General features: G+C 47.5%; 1 protein-coding gene across 1 annotated transcript in view; it reads right to left on the bottom strand.

The window, feature by feature from the left end:
* The window catches only part of DNAAF8 (dynein axonemal assembly factor 8), a 99,580-nt gene that overhangs the window by 31,823 nt on the left and 50,320 nt on the right, over positions 1-17,437 (bottom strand). The window contains exons 16-22 of the mRNA XM_054516600.1: positions 14,491-14,710; positions 12,550-12,656; positions 9,502-9,632; positions 8,079-8,223; positions 5,205-5,333; positions 1,545-1,739; positions 15-341 (exon numbers count right to left, since the gene is read on the bottom strand). Of these exons, the coding sequence (XP_054372575.1) occupies positions 15-341; positions 1,545-1,739; positions 5,205-5,333; positions 8,079-8,223; positions 9,502-9,632; positions 12,550-12,656; positions 14,491-14,710 (1,254 nt within the window). The remainder of the gene's footprint in view (positions 1-14; positions 342-1,544; positions 1,740-5,204; positions 5,334-8,078; positions 8,224-9,501; positions 9,633-12,549; positions 12,657-14,490; positions 14,711-17,437) is intronic.

The following is a 17,437-nucleotide window of genomic DNA, read 5'->3' as shown; positions in this document are numbered from 1 at the left end:
AAATCATGCCTTACCTGTTACCAAATCTGCCTCTGTGAAGAAGAGGATGGCCTGTCTGAAGGTCACCTCTGGGGTCAAGGCCATGAGTGCCTGTGGGAGGCTGTCCCCTGTGCTGAGCCTGTCCCTGCCCTGTGTCCATCCCTGCAGGGCAGCTCCCAGGGCCTGGAAGGCGTCGATGCCGCGGAGCGCGCACACCAGGACGGGGCTGCACGTCAGCGTGCCCAGGCTGCTCTGCCAGTGAGTGTCCCCAGCCTCAAAAGGGGTCACCTCCCTGGCCTGGCACCAAGTCAGGTGGGGCAGCCACTTCAGGCCCAGCAGCTCGAGTCCTGAATCAGGCTCTGCTGCAAGTCAAGAAAAATGGTTTTAGCACCAGGCAGCAGCTTGTGTTTCATACAAGTTGTGCTTTCTTTTGGACACAAACATTTTATTTCACGTGGATTTTTTCCCTGCACGAGTTCCAATGCTGTTCTGACCTCTTTCATCCAGAATGGACTGTAATGCAAATCCAGGAATATACTGGGAAAACCCACGAGATGCAAATTCTAAGAAATGCCATTACAGTGAAGCACAAAAAAAGGGCTATCTGGGAAATCAACAGGGAGCCACAGGGAGCAAGTGCCATGATTTGATTAGAGAGCACAGCTAATGGAGGAGAGTGGAAAGGGAATCACTGAGAGTACACTGATAACAATGTGGCTTGGCACAGCATAATCTATAATTATGGATCCTTTAGTACCTCTCATAACACTTTAAGCAATGTTTAGCAGAATAACAAACTGCAGCAGAATGCTGACTTGTCTCTAAAGTAGTTTCAATGTTGTTGTTGTCTTCTGACTATGTAGGAAGGTATTTAGGGATCAATCCAGGAGTGCTGGAAGTTTCTGTTGGCTCAGATCTCAGATACAGAACTTCACAGGATTTCAAGCAGTATTTCAACACAGTTTTGGGAGAGTCAGATACAGCACAGTGTAAGACAGGCAGACTCGAGCCCTTTGTGCCTACAGCTCCTGTGTTATCACACTTCAGTGCTACCTGCACATGAAATTACATAAATCCCTGCCCTGCCTAGGGCCTGACAGCCCTTTTCATGCACATGTGAGCAGCCAGTGTGGGGACAGCCTCGCTGCTCCTCCCGCAGGGGAACCGGAGCGTGAGGCTGTGAGGGGCCTTGGTTCTGCTCACCAGGGCTGTCACTGCAGTCACAGAACAGAGCCTGGGACTGCCAAATTCCTGTCCCACTTCCAGCCCAGCCTTACCTCCCCCTGCTCAGGGAGGGACACAGTGCTCTGTGTTACATAAAAGCTCTGCAAGCCCAAGCACTACTTGGAACTCATTTGATGCTCTCTGAAGCAAATTATGCCCACCTGAGCTGTTTGTGACTGCCCATAACAAACCAAGAGAAATTCTTCAGCTCTTTAGGAGGGTAACAAAGAAACTCATTCTCCCTGAGGCCCCTTCACCACCTTTTCCATGATGTTCCTGCTGTGCTAAAAAGGATAAACCTTCCTGCCCAAGGTCTCCAGCCCTGCCCAGAGCTGGGTTACCTGCACTCTGAGGCTTTTCCCTGAGGGGGGGCAGCAGGATCTGCTGGAGGAGCTCCCCAGCACTCTTCAGAGCCTGCATCCCCACCAGTGTCAGCATCACCACTTGCTCCATGCCAGGCTCAGCAGCGAAAGCTCGGTGGCACAGGAAATCCAGAGGGAGGGGATGGGGCTCTGGCACCGCGCTGAGGTTTCCTCCTGCCCAGGGAGAGCATCAAAACAAAACTGTTATCCCATGAAAACACAGCTCAGGATTTTTGCTGTGAAGGAATTGTATAAATCCCAACCAGCGTTTCACTGTCTCCTCACACTGCAGCTCAGGAAAATCCTCCTGAAGGAGGAATATTAACACAGCAAAGCCCCTCTAATTAGTCCCAGTCCTTCCCTGGAATTATATTTTGCCGTGTAAAGCAAATACATTCCTTGTAATTTTGATATCCTTATTCACACCATTAGGCAGAGCTGATAGATCTATACCAAAATGATTCAAGGCACCAGTTTTGGGTTGATAACTAATGACTGACTTCACATTAAATCAATAGCTCATTTTGCTTTCCAGGACATTGCAGGGCACACAACTGGGAGCTAATCTGGGGACTGCTGTAACTCTGTGCTTCTATCCACAGTCCTGTTGGGAACAGCACAGCCTGGAGAATCCCTGGCCCATCAGAAAACCCTGTCTGTTCCATACTGATTCACTACATGATTATGTAAGCAATAAATATTTATTTACTTACTTATTCCTACATCATAACATTTCATAATGCTAGAGAATGGTGAATAACATGCATTTAATTTTCATTTTTCCTTAGGATTTAGAGTCACTTTGGTTTTGGAGAGCAATGTGTTCTAACTCAAAACCCTGACATCCAAATTTTCAAATAATTAAATTAAATTAAACTAAGTTAACTTGCTGGACACATAAAACCCCCAACATGTAGTTAGTGAAATAAACATGGGATTTTTTTTACTCCAAGTGTACAGAACTAGGAGGTTTAAGACTCACCCATGTGAGTCATGGATTAAGAACAGAAAATCCATTTCCTTGCTGTTTGAAATCCTATCAATCTCCCAGCTTTGAATGAATGAGTTACCAAAGTGAATACAACTGTACAAACTGAAATTTAGAATATCTGAGTAAAATGAAATTGGAAAGTGCCTTTTCTGCACCTACAGAACTATAGCTGCCAGCATTTGTCACTTCAGCACATTCCAGTTCTACATACAACCACCAATTTATCTCATTTTAATATTTTGACTTCTCTTGAAACTATGGCAATAAATACATATTGATTGGCTATTAATCTTCTAATTATCTTAATTAAGGCTTAATTGGATGTTACTGTGTCACATTTCAATATTTTCTTTTTGAATGTATCTTTTAATTTACTTTACAAAGGCATTTTCACTTTGATTTCCATTGATTCTTCCATGAGAGTTACTGTGATTGACTGGCAGCAGAACTGGCACTGACATTTTATGAAAATTCTTTCACTAGGATTTTTCTCCTGAGAAGCTGAGGGGCCTCAGAAAAGAAATGTAGACAATAACTATGATGGCTGGAGATGCTTTACCAACAGGTGCATCTTTGATTGGTCGCATGTGAATTGTTTTTACTTGATGACCAATCACAGTCCAGCTGTGTCAAGGCTCTGAGCAGTCACAAGATTTTATAATCATTCTTGTCTAGCCTTCTGATGTATCCTCTCTCTTTCTTTAGTATAGTCTTAGTATAGCATTTTTAATATAATGTATATAATGAAATAATAAATCTGCCTTCTGAAACATGGAGTCAAGATTCTCATCTCTTCCCTCATCTTGGGGACCCTCAAACACCACCACACAGAACAGTAAAGAAGATCCTACAGACAAACAGTGGATCCCTAATGGTTTTATCCAGGAAAATCCCTTGGTAGTGTGGCTGCTCCGTCGCTGCAAGTGTCCAAGGCCAGGTTGGACAGGGCTTGGAGCAACCTGGGATAGTGGCAGGTATCCCTGCCTGTGGAATGAGATCCCAGAATCACAAGGTTGGCAGAGACCTCTAAGATCCTCGAGTCCAACCTGTGCCCTCACACCTCACCTAGACTACAGCACCAAGTGCCATGTCCAGGCTTTTATTAAGCACACCCAGAGATGGTGATTCTACCACCTCCCTGGGAAGGGCATTCTAGAACTTTGTTATTCTTTTGGTAAAAAATTTCTTCCAAATATCCAACCTGTACCTTCCCTGCTGTAGCTGGAGACTGTGTCCTCTGGTTCTGTCAGTGCTGCCCGGTGGGAGAGACCAACCCCACCTGTCCTCAGCCTCCCTTCAGGAATTGTAGAGAGCAATAGGGTCACCCTGAGCCTCCTCTTCTCCAGGCTAAACAGCCCCAGCTCCTCCAAACCTTCCTCACAGGTGTTGACATCTTATTGCAAAGCTCCCATACCTTCTCAGTGATTTCTCATGGGCATCTCCTCACAGCACTGACTCCTTCTTCTTCACAGTATAGACAACAAACCCCAACTCTCCCCTCACCCAGCTAACCCACTCTTTTGTAGCACTCGTCTTCTTATTGGACACAGCTGTGGCCTATTAAGAGCAGGCCTGTTCCTAATCTTTGATGATTAGTACAGCTGCAACTCCTCAGGTGTGGGACTACCTTCTGCACTATCTTTATTTTCTTACATTCTATCCCTCCACACACAGGGTTTGTGTTCTCAGCCCCTCTCCAGCCTTGTTGCCCTCCTCTGGATGTGCTCAAGCATCTCAACGTCCTTCCCAAACCGAGGGGCCCAGAACTGGACACAGCTCTCAAGATGGGTCTCACCAGCACTGAGTACAGGGGAAGAATGTCCTCCCTGCTCCTGCTGGCCACACAATTCCTAATTGTTCCAGGTTGCAAGGCAAGATGTATTCTATTACCATCTGTATGGCAGCTGTCTTTTGTCACGTGGGCAGTAAGTGGGCAGTTTTCCTTATCTCTCTCTGAGTGATCACAATCACTCCTCCCTCGGGAGGGGACATCTGCTGATAACAGCTATTGAATGTCACTGCATGGCTGATAAGAACTACAGCATCCCATTGGGAGATGTGAGCCCAGAGGGAGGAGCCAAGCATTCCTAACTGGATATAATCTGGAGATCCTGGAACACCAGCATGGCTTTCTCCACTGTATTTCCCAGAGGAACAGCAGCTGCCTCTTCCACTGGATCTTCACAGGAAGACTCCACCCTTTTCTACAGGATCCCTGCTCCAGCAGAACCAGCCCTGGCACTGCAGGAGGGCTGAGCCACAATTCCAGTGGGACTGCTGCCAACACCCTGACCCACAGGGTGTCAGGTTGGGTTCTGACTCTGTCAGTGTTGTTTCAGTTTACTGCATTGTTTATTTTATCCTTTTATTTTCTTCTCTATTAAAGAACTGTTATTTCCTGCTCCCATATTTTTTGCCTGAGAGCCCCTTAGTTTAAGATTTATAGCAATTCAAAGGGATGGGGAGGGTTCGCATCCTCCATTTTGGGGTGGCTCCTGCTTTCCCTAGCAGACACGTGCCTTTCCAAACCAAGACACTAATGCAGGCCAGGATGCCATTGGCCTTCTTGGCCACCAAGAAGATGAGGTTTGATGTCCCTCCCAGCCCAGAGCAGTCCCAGGTGTGTGCTCCTGGAGCCCCTGACATACCCAGGCTGTGCAGCGCGGCCGCGGCGTACGGAGCCCCGTGGAAGCAGAGCGACGGCTCCTGTCCAGCAGCTGCAGGGGGGATGCTGTGCCCACTGCCAGGGCCTGCCTCTGCCAGCTCCTCCATCAGCCCTGTGCTCAGAACAGCAGCAAGTGTGAGCAATGCTGAGCTCTGCTCAGCCTGACATGAAAACACTCTGCTGTCAAATGTTTGAGTCACTGGTCACAGCTCCGCTACAGACTGAGCTTACCTGAGACACCACACACAGCTGAACCATCCCCTCTCCCCAGAATCACATGGGCCACTTAAAAAGGGGCAAGGAGCTCTTGAAAACTGAGGCTGGACCACAGCTTTCTCTTTTTCAGCAGCACCCAGTTGTTTCTATCCCCTTCTAACTCTGCTGGGAACTGAAATGTGGAACAAGTGCACAGATGTTGCCACAGAGCAGCATTCCTGAATTTGAATAAATATCCTAAATAAGGTGGTGTCCACTAGGAAGAGTCCCAGATCTGAGCCCAGTGCTCAGTGGAGGCCCTCAAGGTGTCTCACACTTCCAGGCATGAGGCCAAAGTCCTGCATTCCACAGGGCCCTCGTGGGCAGGGAGGTATTGCTGGGATGACAGACCTGAACAGAGACATCATGTTCTGCTCCTGTGATTTCCAGCCTGGAAAATATCCCATTCCACGCCACTTTTACAGGCACTAAGTGCTTAAAGCCACAGTCTCTCAGCTCCCATTCTCCCTCTAAAGAGCTGGGCTGTGCACAGGCAGTGCATTAAGGTGTTGCATACAGTACATTTCCACAACAATTAGTTCAGCCTTCTGTAATAATGTTTCAGGCCACAGTTTTAAAGGCTTGTTATTTTTTAAATTACTTTGTACACATTTGATTGCTTCCTACCGTACAAGCCTGTCAAAAATTCACTGTAGTGGAGCATGGGAAATGGATTATTGGTGTTAGAGGCTGATGGCAAAGCTTGGATGTCAAATGTACCCCTGACAATCACCTGCTCCTCAAAATTCAAAAGGCATGAGGCACCAAAAATGGGTCATCACTGTCCCAGCAGTATTGCCTGTTGTTTATTCAAACTCAGGGCATGGCAGAAAGTAAAGCTTGGACAAAAATGTGTGGTGTTTGGACCTCAGGACACAGATCCCACCAATTTATCTGCTCTGTTTCAGGACTGTTTGTCAAGTTTTAACTTGCTTTGAAAACTGAACAGCATTCGAGACCCTGAAGGGGAAACTTCTTTTCATATTGATTACAAATGCAGAATTTCTTAGTGAGGTTTTTACCCTACTCCAATCTCAGTGCATTTCTGCACTTCCCAGAGGCCAATCCAAAGCTTGTGGGGCAAAAATATCAGCTTCCCCTCTCCAGGGCTCTGGAATATGGACTAAGGTGTCTTTCTGCAGTACAGGGCTGATGAAAATAGCACAGAACACATGGAAAAAGACATTTGCAAAATCTGTCACAAACAAAGGGAAAAACCCTGAGTTCTCTAGCATGAGGGAAAATATTTTAGCTTTCCAGACTAGCCTTCATTCCAGCCCCCCTTATGTATTTCTAGTGGAAATTTCCCCGTGCAAAACATGAACACAAAACATCATCTGTGGCACTGAGGGAAGCTGCAGAAACTGCACTTTTTAATGAGCAACTTTCCCTGGGTGCAGAGGCAGCAGGTGACACGGGGCTGTAATTACTGTGCCATGATTAATCCTCTGTGTCTGCACATGTTTTCAGAACATTCTGTGATAGTCTCCAGAGAAAAAGCCCAGGACTATTTGAATTGTCATTGTTTCCCCCCCTCCCAAACCTCTAAATGTTCTTTCCTATTGTGGATAAATTAAAGGAAGCAGTTGGGCTGGGGATGAATGTCTCCATCATGGGCTGTGTGGGATGGTGTTAATGGAAGGGTCACCCACAGTGATCCCTCTTGGGAAGAGCCAAGCAGGGCAGGATTTCTGTTCCCTCCTGACCACTGCTGTTGCCTCTGATCTTCCCCACTTGAGGTCCATTAAGATCCTTAAGAAAACAGAAACTCAAGTAAGAAGATCTAAGGCAACAGCTTGGCTGGATTTTGGCAGTCCCTCCTTAGAAAATTAATTTCCTTTGGGTAACTTGGAGGTCACAAGGATGCAGGACTCAAAGCTGAGCTTGATAGGATGAGATGCTGCCCTCAGGCTCAGAGGCACAACTGGATTTTGGCTACCCTACCTCTCTGGGCAAAAAGAGTTTCTGAGAGGAGGTAATTGAGGCCATAAAATCCCAGCAAGTCCTGAGCTGGGAGGGCCCACAAGGATCCTTGAAACTGCTGGCCCTGAGCAGGACAGCCCCAACAACACCTCCATGCACTGGGTGTGAGAAGCCAAATTCAGGCCCAGCTTTGAAGTGTCCAGGGACAAGGCTCACAAATCCAAGCAGGAGGTTACAACTTCACATAAAGGAAAAACATTTCCCATAATGATGGAACAAAGGCCCGGGGAGGCAGGAGAATCTCTGTCCTTGCAGATTTTCAAGACCTGACAGAAAAAAAGCCCTGAGCATCCTGAGAGAATTCACTGCTGATGCTCTGCTGAGCAGGATGTGGGATGAGAGGCCTTCTGAGGCCCCTTCCACAAGGAACTACTCAGTGATTCTAAGTTCAAGAGGACTCCAGAGCTAAAGATCAAACAAGTGGCAAAGGCCAGGCAGCTCTGTTGGATGTGCAGTAGTGACTGATTCACACCTTGGTCTGGAGATTCCTACAGCAACATGAGTAGGCCTTGATATTCCCCATAAATATTCCCTGCACTGTACAGCTATGGTTGCACTGCTGATGTGGAACACCCTGCAATGCAAAGCCTCCCTGGCAGGCTGCTGGGCAGGGCATTACCTGTCAGCAGGGCAGGGATGTGATGTGTGGCATTCTCCTTCCTCAGCAGCAGCACCAGGCAGTGCCTGTGGGGTTCACCAGGGACTTCTCCTCCTGCAGCACCAGCAGGTGAGCCTGAACTCTTGCCAGGGCAAAAGACAGCAATCTGAAATAATGAAGGGCAGATTAGACTGCTAAATCCAGATGTAATTACTCTAGGGCTCAAGCAAATAGATAAATTACAATGGCATAACAAGATCCAGCTCACCACTGAGCCATAGGAACTCCAATGTCTGGGTGCTTTGCGTCATCTTTTCCTGAGACAGAGAAACTTAATTTAAACTCAGGGAAAAGGCTTAACACAAAATCATTCTGCCCTGCAGCTGGGCTGGGCTAAAACCACAGCAGTTGTAACTCAGCTGATAGGAGTTACCATCCACCATAAGTGGATGTACCATAAGTCACTCTAAGATTATCTGGAGTCTCAAATGAAGGGATGATTTTCACATTGGAGCAGTGGTTGCTGCTGTTAACTCCTTAATGGTCACTTAGCAACATGCTCCAAATATTTGGCTATTTGGGCTGTAGTATTCCATAAATAGGTTTTATTCATTCTACAAAATATTATGGGTAGACACATTGTTATTCCTTAGGCTTGATCACAGAACAAGCAGAAAAGAGGGAATTTGTAGAGTTTGATTTGCAAAATTATGCATTTCCTGGCTGCCATAGCAAAGAACCCTCGGTATGATGATTTGAAGTGTGGGGTCCACTCCTTTGTGAGAGAAGGTGTCATATGATTCCTGTGGGATTTATAATGTGACAAGGGCAGCACTGGACTTCTTGCATATGTTAAGTTTGACTGCAACCTTGCATTTGTGATTATTGTTGTTTCCTTAGGCTGACTTGTCAAAATGCCAAGTGCACTTTACCTCAAACCTATCACCATGTTAGGGAGAGCTTCAAAGAAAAAAAAAGTTATTTTTGAAAGCTCTTTTTGAAACCCATCTGGAATGTACTGAAGTAGGAGACTTCATGCTGAAAGGCCCAGAGGGACTGTGAAGTACATCACCAAATATCAGCCTGTGAGTGAAGACTCTTCTCCTGAACCACCTTTGCACATCAGTATTTGGTTCATGGGGCTACTGCCAGCTCCTGATTATTCTGGCATCAATGGCAAAATTCACATTAGTTTTAGTAGGAGCAGGATGATGAATTTACACTCCTGTTCTCCATGAGAGGCCAAGGCTTTGTGGGGTTTTCCTGCTAGGGAAAAAGCCAGCACTGAAAGCAGCCAGAGCTCACAAGAGCACAGAGAGCTGGGAAAGAGGGAATGGGTGTCCTCCAGCACTCACTGGAGGAGTGCTGGCACCATCAGCTGCAGGGCAAGGGGTGAGGCAGGGCACAAAGGGCACAGTACCTGCCCTGCTGCCATGCCCAGCACAAGGCCCTGCTGTGCTGAGAGCTGCAGCTGCCGCAGTCCTTGCAGCACAAAGCCCCGGCGGGCACAGGCGGAAAGCACAGCCCCATAGGCACATGGAGGCACCACAGGTGACACCAGCAGAATGATGTCCCCTAGATCAAAGAAAGGGCAAGAAAAACAGCATATTATTGTCACAGGAGCTGTGGTATCAATGCAAGGCAGCTCTCAGAGCAGCTGCCTCCACCTTGAAGCAAACAGCTGCATCCCGAGCAGTGCCCTGTGTTTTATGGTTTGTTTGCTGCATCCAGCTCATCATGACTGCAATCCAAGGCCAGCCCAGAGTGGGAAGCTTATGGCATCATCAGTAATATCTTTGTGAATCATCATGAGATGAGCCAGGCTGTCTCCCCAGGTCTGGGAGCTGCTCACAGGCAGTGTTTCAGTGCTGGCTGGGCTGTGGGAGCTGTCCCTGTGCAGCCCCCAGCACTCAGGGCAGGACTGAGCCTTGTAGGCCTGACCATGCTCTGAGTGACCAAACAGGGCAACAAGAAATACTTGTTCTTGCTCAATTTGTTCACTCCAAAGAGCATGAAGCAGCTCTGGCCCTTCCTCTGTGCTCTCATTCCTCTCTGCTGTTACTGGTGCTCTCAGCAATCCTGCTCAGCACCCCCTTCTGCTTCCTGTTGTCCCTCCTTTGTTCCTGCCTTTAATCTTCATCCCAGACCTCTATTGTGGCACAAGCTCCTGAAGCTCTGGACCACCTGTGATCTCACCTTTGGTTTGGTAGCCTCTGGGGCCTCCCAGGTTCCTTGGACATCATGGCAATGGTACCAGCCTGCCCTGTCCTACCTGATCCTCTTCCAGCAGCTCTGGCTGCTCGAGCTCTCCTTGAGTCCCTCATCACAGTACAAATGATTGTAGACACAACTGGAATTCACCTTGGGTTAGAACTTTGGGTTTTTAGACTCCTGTTCTCCAAGTTGAATCCCAGGCTCTCTGCCAACCTTGAGCAAGCTCAGGAGAAGGAGTCTCCAAGGCCTCCTGAGCAGCCCCCCCCATCTTAAGCAGGGTGAGACAAGCTCAAAACTTTTCCCTGAAGCCTCTGACCTGCCTGAGCTCCCTGTTTTTACCATGACCTCCATTATTGCACCTTCTCAGTTCTAACACAGCTTTTTTATCCCTCACAATGTATATCCAGATCTTAATAAGCTGCCAAGAGTGAGCTCTGAAGACAAATCCTTAGTACCACCTTCTACATGGGTTTCCTCTATGCTGCCTCACTAATTTCTCATGGCTTTAACAAATAGATTTAATGAGATTGCAGGATTGTTCATTGTGTTCCAGTTGATTCTGAGGGTAGGACAGTGAATATTTCTTTTTATTCTACACTTTGTGATCTGGATATCTGTCCTGCCAAGGCTCAGCCTGGTTGTTCAAAGCAACAGCACCAAAACAAGGGAAACCTTGTATTTATCACTAAAGATGGGACAGGCAGGATGGTTCTTTGTCTAAAATCTCTGGCTTTATGGCTTTGACACTGGATTTTAGCCATATTCATGATATGGGAACTGTCAAAACCTAAGATTGTTGGTGGGAAGATTTTGGTTCCATTCCAGTTGATAACACTTTAAAAACCATTTTTTTGCACACACATATCCCAAATCAACAAGAATATCTGCTTGGGTCACCAAAACTCTGATTACTGAGAAGGGGCAGTAGCTGCAGTACCTCTGCTCTGCATTATTCCTGTCTCCAAGAGGAGCTGCTGGAGACCAGAGGGAAGGAGTCACTGAATGTTTCTTTTCCTGCAAACCCCAAGGGTATCTGCTCCCAGAGCAGAGTTTCAGCTCCTCTTGCCAGAGCAAAGTTATCTGAGGAGCAGAGCTTGACAGTGACTTCTGAGGCTCCATGCAGATGGAACGTGGTGTGGTGGAACTCAGCAGCCCACAGCAAATGTGAATCATTAAGGGCCATAAAAGGAAGGGGAGGCAGCAAATGTGACTCATTCCATCAGTAGCCACCAGCTGCCATCAATCCCAATCCCAAATAACAGAGCCAAGGGCTGCCTGCCAAACTACCTGAGTTAACATGAGCCAAAAGATGAAAAACCGTCTCAAAATTGGTTTTTTCCTTTCTCCCTTCTCTATTTTCCTTCCCTTCTACTCCTTTTTAATCTTTTTGCTTTATACTTTCATCCTTTTCTCATGGATTCTTTTCTTTGGCAATGTAATTCCCCAAGCCTTCTTTCTCTGTCACTCCAGTCCTGCTTTCCTTCTGCCATCTCCTCCCTGACAGCTGCTGAACTTCTGCTCCCCTCTGCTCTCCCTTCATTCCTGTGAATGAAATTCCCACTTCAACTGGGCCAGCAGAAACCAGCCAGCAGCATTGTCCAAAAGCCCCCTGCCCCCCAGATGTGCTGTGCCAGGCCCACTCCAGGGGATGTTGGCCTTTCCAGCAGGAGCCCAACACCTTTTAGCCAGGCAGGGCCTTGGCATGTGTCCCCTGGACACAGTTTGCTGCTGCTTAGGCACAAATTCAGGGGCTGAACACTGCTCCTACAAAGGGAAAATGGGGATGTGAGGTGATAACCCATTGATATTAGTCCCATAAAATGCCCTCCTTTCTGACTGTGGTCAGCCCTGCCCTAAACCAAGTCTTAACCTTTTAATTCCCCTGATTATAATATTCACTCTTCAGCAGGAGAGGCAAAGGATCTCTGGTAAATAACCAGCAGTTTAAGGACTCTGTTAGCTCTTCATGTGACTGTTTCTTTGTGCAGAGATTTCCTGTGAAGTGTTTTTTGTTTCTTTTTCCCCCCTTTCAGTGAAATCCAAGCAGCCCCCAGGACTCCAGCAGCTGCTCCCATGAGGAGGATGAGGTGGTGCCACTTCTGTGCTGCTTCATTTCAGGCAACAGTGTCCAACTAGAAATTCATTCCTGCCTCCAGAACTGGCCAGGTCACAGCCCTGAGCAATGCAGAGGCAGAATTGCCTAAGTTGGGCTGGAGTAAAGTGATGTTATCAGTGAAAGAGAACTGTAAACCCTCAAATTTCATTTCCTAGCACTGACCTTTGGTAGTTGAGACAAGCATGGCTGGAGGTCGAGGCAGCATCAAGCCCTGGAGGTCAACTTTTTCTTCATCTGCTCCTGCCCCAGCTGGTGGAGGTCTCTGAGAGCTGCAGAAAAATGATAAATATTAAATGAAAAATATTAAAAGGTTCTGACTCAAAACCTACTTTCTCTGACAAATCCAAGGCCACAGAAGCTTCTCTGGTAAAACTGCTTTACTGGAAAAGCCATTTCAATCCCTTGTCTGTGACATGAGCTGCATCAAGGTCTCTCTGACTGAACATCTTTTCATATTACTCCCCCTGAGGCTCTCTGTGTTCAATTAAAAGTAGCTAATGCAAAGTAGTCAGCTTGGCAAAGAAATCTGGGAATCAAGAAATATGTCAGGCTGCACTAGCAGAGCTTTTCCCACCCACAGACACATTCTAGTTGCTATTCACTTTGGGTTCTTTAGGCTGAGTTTAACCAGTTTGAAGGGTTCGTGTTAGGCAACAAGCATGATCCAGTCTGGCAGGGATGTTCCTGCCAGCGAAACTTCCACAACATTCCTGCACATCCAAAAGGACCCAATCAGGGCAGGGTGAACAGAAGGTGTGCTTGAAAGCCAGGGACTGTCTGGGAACAGTTTTGGCTGGGACTGTGAGCTCAGGCTGCTCAGGCAAACCTGCCTCATCCCCTGCCACCACCATGGAGCTGGCTGGAACACATCCTGCTTGCTCACTCCCAGGAGCCTGTAGCATTTGCAAGTCTAATCTGAAAAGGGCAATCTGAGCTGCAGTTTGTATTCCTGTCTCCCAACAGACCAAATTACCAGCATTAGGAGAAAGACAAGTGCATTATTTAGGAGGTAGCACCGCTCCGGACTGAGTTATACCAGAGGAGCAGAATTTACCATCTTTGTAAGAGGAAAAATGCATCCCTGAGGAAAACAAACAAATAAAGAGAATGAAACTAGACCAAATTGATTTTTTTTGACATCTTATTAAAAAAAAAATGGTGAGAGTCGCTGGTTGTGGCTGAGAGCAGAGCTGAGCTCTGACACATAATCCTGCACAGCAATCCACAGGTTAATTCCACATGGCTCAGCTTTGCCACTCACAGAAAGCACTGACAGCAGTGCAGAGCATCTCACCTCCAGCCTGCTGCCTCTGACTGTGCCACCCTGCCCCCAGGATCAGACAGCATCCCTAAAAACCTCTTCAGAACCTGCAGGTCTGAGCCTTCTGCAGCAGAGTTTCTCATGCAGTTCAAGGTTTATAAGCCACCTTTCATTTTCACACCCTTCTCTCATCATCCTCCAAAGAACCTTTTCTTACTTGAATCCCTTTATCAGTTGAAACACAGGGCAAAGCCAGAGGTTTCCTAGGAGAGGGTCACTCACTGGCACACAGCCTTGCAGCCCTTCTCCAGCACCAGGTGTCCAAATCTTGCAGCAAGAGTGTGAATTAGGGGCCTGGATACCAGGGAACAGGGAATGGGAAACAACTGCAACTGTCCCACATCTGACACATGTAGGAGCTGAGGGAACAGGAGCTGGAGCTGTGCCAGGGGAGGGTCAGGTTGGATATCAGGAAAGGTTCATCCCCAGAGGGTGCTGGGCACTGCCCAGGCTCTCCAGGGAATGGGCTTTGGACAATGATCCCAGAGCTGCCCAGGGTGGGATTGTTGGGGTGTCTGTACAGGGCCAGGAGCTGGCCTGGATGATCCCTGTGGGACCCTTCCCACTCAGGACATTCCATGGTTCTATGATCTGCTGCAGAAGAGAGAAGGATTTCTGCAGACTGCACAACTGGCTTGGAAATGCACAAATAGAGGAACTGCTCCCCCTGCACTCCCGTGCTGCCGGACCCTTGGAGGGCTGGCACAGATCTCTGAGTGCCTGCCTGCCTCCAGGGCTCGCTGCCTGTACAACAACAGCTCCAAACCGTCCTGGGCCATCACCTGGAAGGCGGGGGCAGGATTCCAGCAGCTCTCCCTCCGAACCAGAGGCACAGCTCCCGGTGCAGCCGGCTGGGCAGGGGCAGGGACACGACAGGCTCTGCCCTGCCACAGCCTCGGGTGATGTCCTGCAGGATTCCATGGGCTTTGGGGCCTCTCACACCTAATGCCAGCACTGGGGGCACCTTGCCAGGCTCTGAAGTGTAGGAGGAAGGCAGCTTTTCTGTGGAAACAAACACATGTGTGAGTAAAACCTGGAACAACCCACCCCAAAGTCATTCACTCCACTCAAGGGCTCTTTTCAGATCTGTCAAGAGTCAGACTTCAACAGAGGAACCACCTGGAAACCACCTGGTTACCTGCCCTGTGAATCCTCACCTGGTTACCTGCCCTGGGAATCCTCACCTGGTTATCTGCCCTGGGAATTCATAACCTGGTTACCTGTCCTGGGATTCCATCACCTGGTTACCTGTCCTGGGAATTCATAACTTGGTTACCTGCCCTGGGATCCATCACCTGGTTACCTGTCCTGGGAATCCTCACCTGGTTACCTGTCCTGGGATTCCATCACCTGGTTACCTGTCCTGGGAATCCATCACCTGGTTATCTGCCCTGGGAATCCTCACCTGGTTACCTGTCCTGGGAATTCATCACCTGGTTACCTGTCCTGGGATCCATCACCTGGTTACCTGTCCTGGGAATCCTCACCTGGTTACCTGTCCTGGGATCCATCACCTGGTTACCTGCCCTTGGAATCCTCACCTGGTTACCTGTCCTGGGAATCCTCACCTGGTTATCTGTCCTGGGATCCATCACCTGGTTACCTGTCCTGGGATCCATCACCTGGTTACCTGTCCTGGGATTCCATCACCTGGTTATCTGTCCTGGGAATCCATCACCTGGTTACCTGCCCTGGGATCCATCACCTGGTTATCTGCCCTGGGAATCCATCACCTGGTTACCTGCCCTGGGAATCCATCACCTGGTTACCTGCGCTGGGAATCCTCACCTGGTTACCTGTCCTGGGAATTCATAACCTGGTTACCTGTCCTGGGAATCCTCACCTGGTTACCTGCCCTGGGAGGGAGATGCTGGCAGCACCTGCATGTGTTTACCCAATAGCAAACCTGAGGTTATTCAAGGCAATCTCTTGAAGAGAGGAATTGGTTGCCTCATGTTTGCTGTGAAAAGTTATTACAGAGCAGGTGATGCACTGAAGTGTCCCTGCCTGTGGCAGGAGTTGGAACTTGGTGGTCTTTAGGGTTTTTTCAGCCCAAACTGTGACTCTGAGCCAGCACTTCAATGCTCTTGTTCATCACCACAAGCAAGGCTGGGGGATTGAAGTGCAGGACAAGAACAGGGCCCTGAGGAAAGGGATGGTATTGAAGGGCATCACAAAATGGAAATCTGGTGACTTCTTTTTTACATTATTTCCTTCTGGATTAAATACAGATTTTGTACAATGCTCTAAGGTCCAGGCAAATATTTGATTTGCCACCTTTAATTTTCTGCCAGGATTTGAACTCTGACTTTCTTATTTCTTTCCACTGCTCTTCCCTATGACTCTGGCAAACCTTTCTCCAGCACAATTGGGGCCAAAGAAGTAACCCAGAAAAAGCAAATTTGCCTCCTTTCCAATTCTTACTGCAGATGTCAGAAAATGCAGCAAGGTGTGTGATTTTCTTAGGTTTAAAAACATATTCAAATGTATCATTTCTTGCATGAGAATCAGAAGGCAGAAAACAAATCTCCAGAGCAGGTAGATAATGGAGCAACTGGCTGTAAATATTTAAAATAATAATTTTAGAGTTATCAAGCTAAGGGTAAAAATCTAATTTACAAACTTGCACAGCAGTTCTCAGCTCAAATGAATTGTCTCTTCATATGAAATGTTCTTAAATAATGGTGCATGGTACAGAGCATTGAAGCAGATCTGCTGCCTGTCAGCTCCTAATGACTGCAGGTTTTATGGTTTTCTTATTCATCTCTGGAGCCCTCCTCCATTTCTCCAGCTCTCACCAGGAATGTGTTCTGTGCACAGCACCCAGACAGCTGCAACTGCAATTCCATTCCTAGGGCAGCCTGCTCCTACTGCTTTCAAATGCAAAAAGGGAGTGAGGAGACTGGGGAATTTTCTCTGCTTAAGCTGGTCTTCATTCCCCTTCTGCCAGAGGAGAAGGAAGCCCATTTCTCTCCCTCTCAGCCTGCCTGTGCCTTTCCCAAGAGAAATGGATTGTCTGTGGCACATCTGAACCTTCCAGAAGAACTTCCTGGCTTAAAAAGAAGCACCAGCCACAAGCAATCTCTAAACTCTGCAGCTAAGGGCACACCTGTTGCTCTGGAATAGCTGAATATTATTGTGCTGCAGCAGCAACCAGTAATATTCCATGATGCTTTAAGGCAAGCTTCATTGTCTCTGTTTCTCAAATGGGAGAAAATAAAGATTTGAATGGTACATGCCAGTATTTGATACATTGGTGTCTGATGTTCAAGACTTTGTGATTTGAGTTCAGAGCCCCAGCCTGTGTTTATTTACCTTCTCCTGCTGGTCTCCCACCTCAGATGGGATTCTATTAAATAATGTGGCATTTTGGGGATGGTTTATCAGCTAATGCAATTACAGGCCAGATAAATCAGTACTCTTGAAGTCCCACAGGCAATGAGATGGGGGAGTTGTGGAAAAGGGAGGCTGGATTTTCTGCAGCTAAAACCTTCAGGAGTATCAGTGGGGAACTAAATGATTTTATTTAACTCATATGAGCCTGTTCCTGGAGCTCAGGGCACTGAAATGTTGGACAGCTCACTGCAAAGGAATAACAGCTAAAGTTTGAGACCCAAAAATGCATGAAGAGTTAAAAATTCAGCTCATGGATATTCAACACCGGGGAAAGAGGGAAGGAAGGAAGGAAGGAAGGAAGGAAGGAAGGAAGGAAGGAAGGAAGGAAGGAAG

The sequence above is a fragment of the Molothrus ater genome, chromosome 16, assembly GCF_012460135.2.
Source record: "Molothrus ater isolate BHLD 08-10-18 breed brown headed cowbird chromosome 16, BPBGC_Mater_1.1, whole genome shotgun sequence".
NCBI classification, from domain to species: domain Eukaryota; kingdom Metazoa; phylum Chordata; class Aves; order Passeriformes; family Icteridae; genus Molothrus; species Molothrus ater.
The sequence above is the reverse complement of the archived record's forward strand: the minus strand, read 5'-3'. Positions and strand labels throughout refer to the sequence as shown.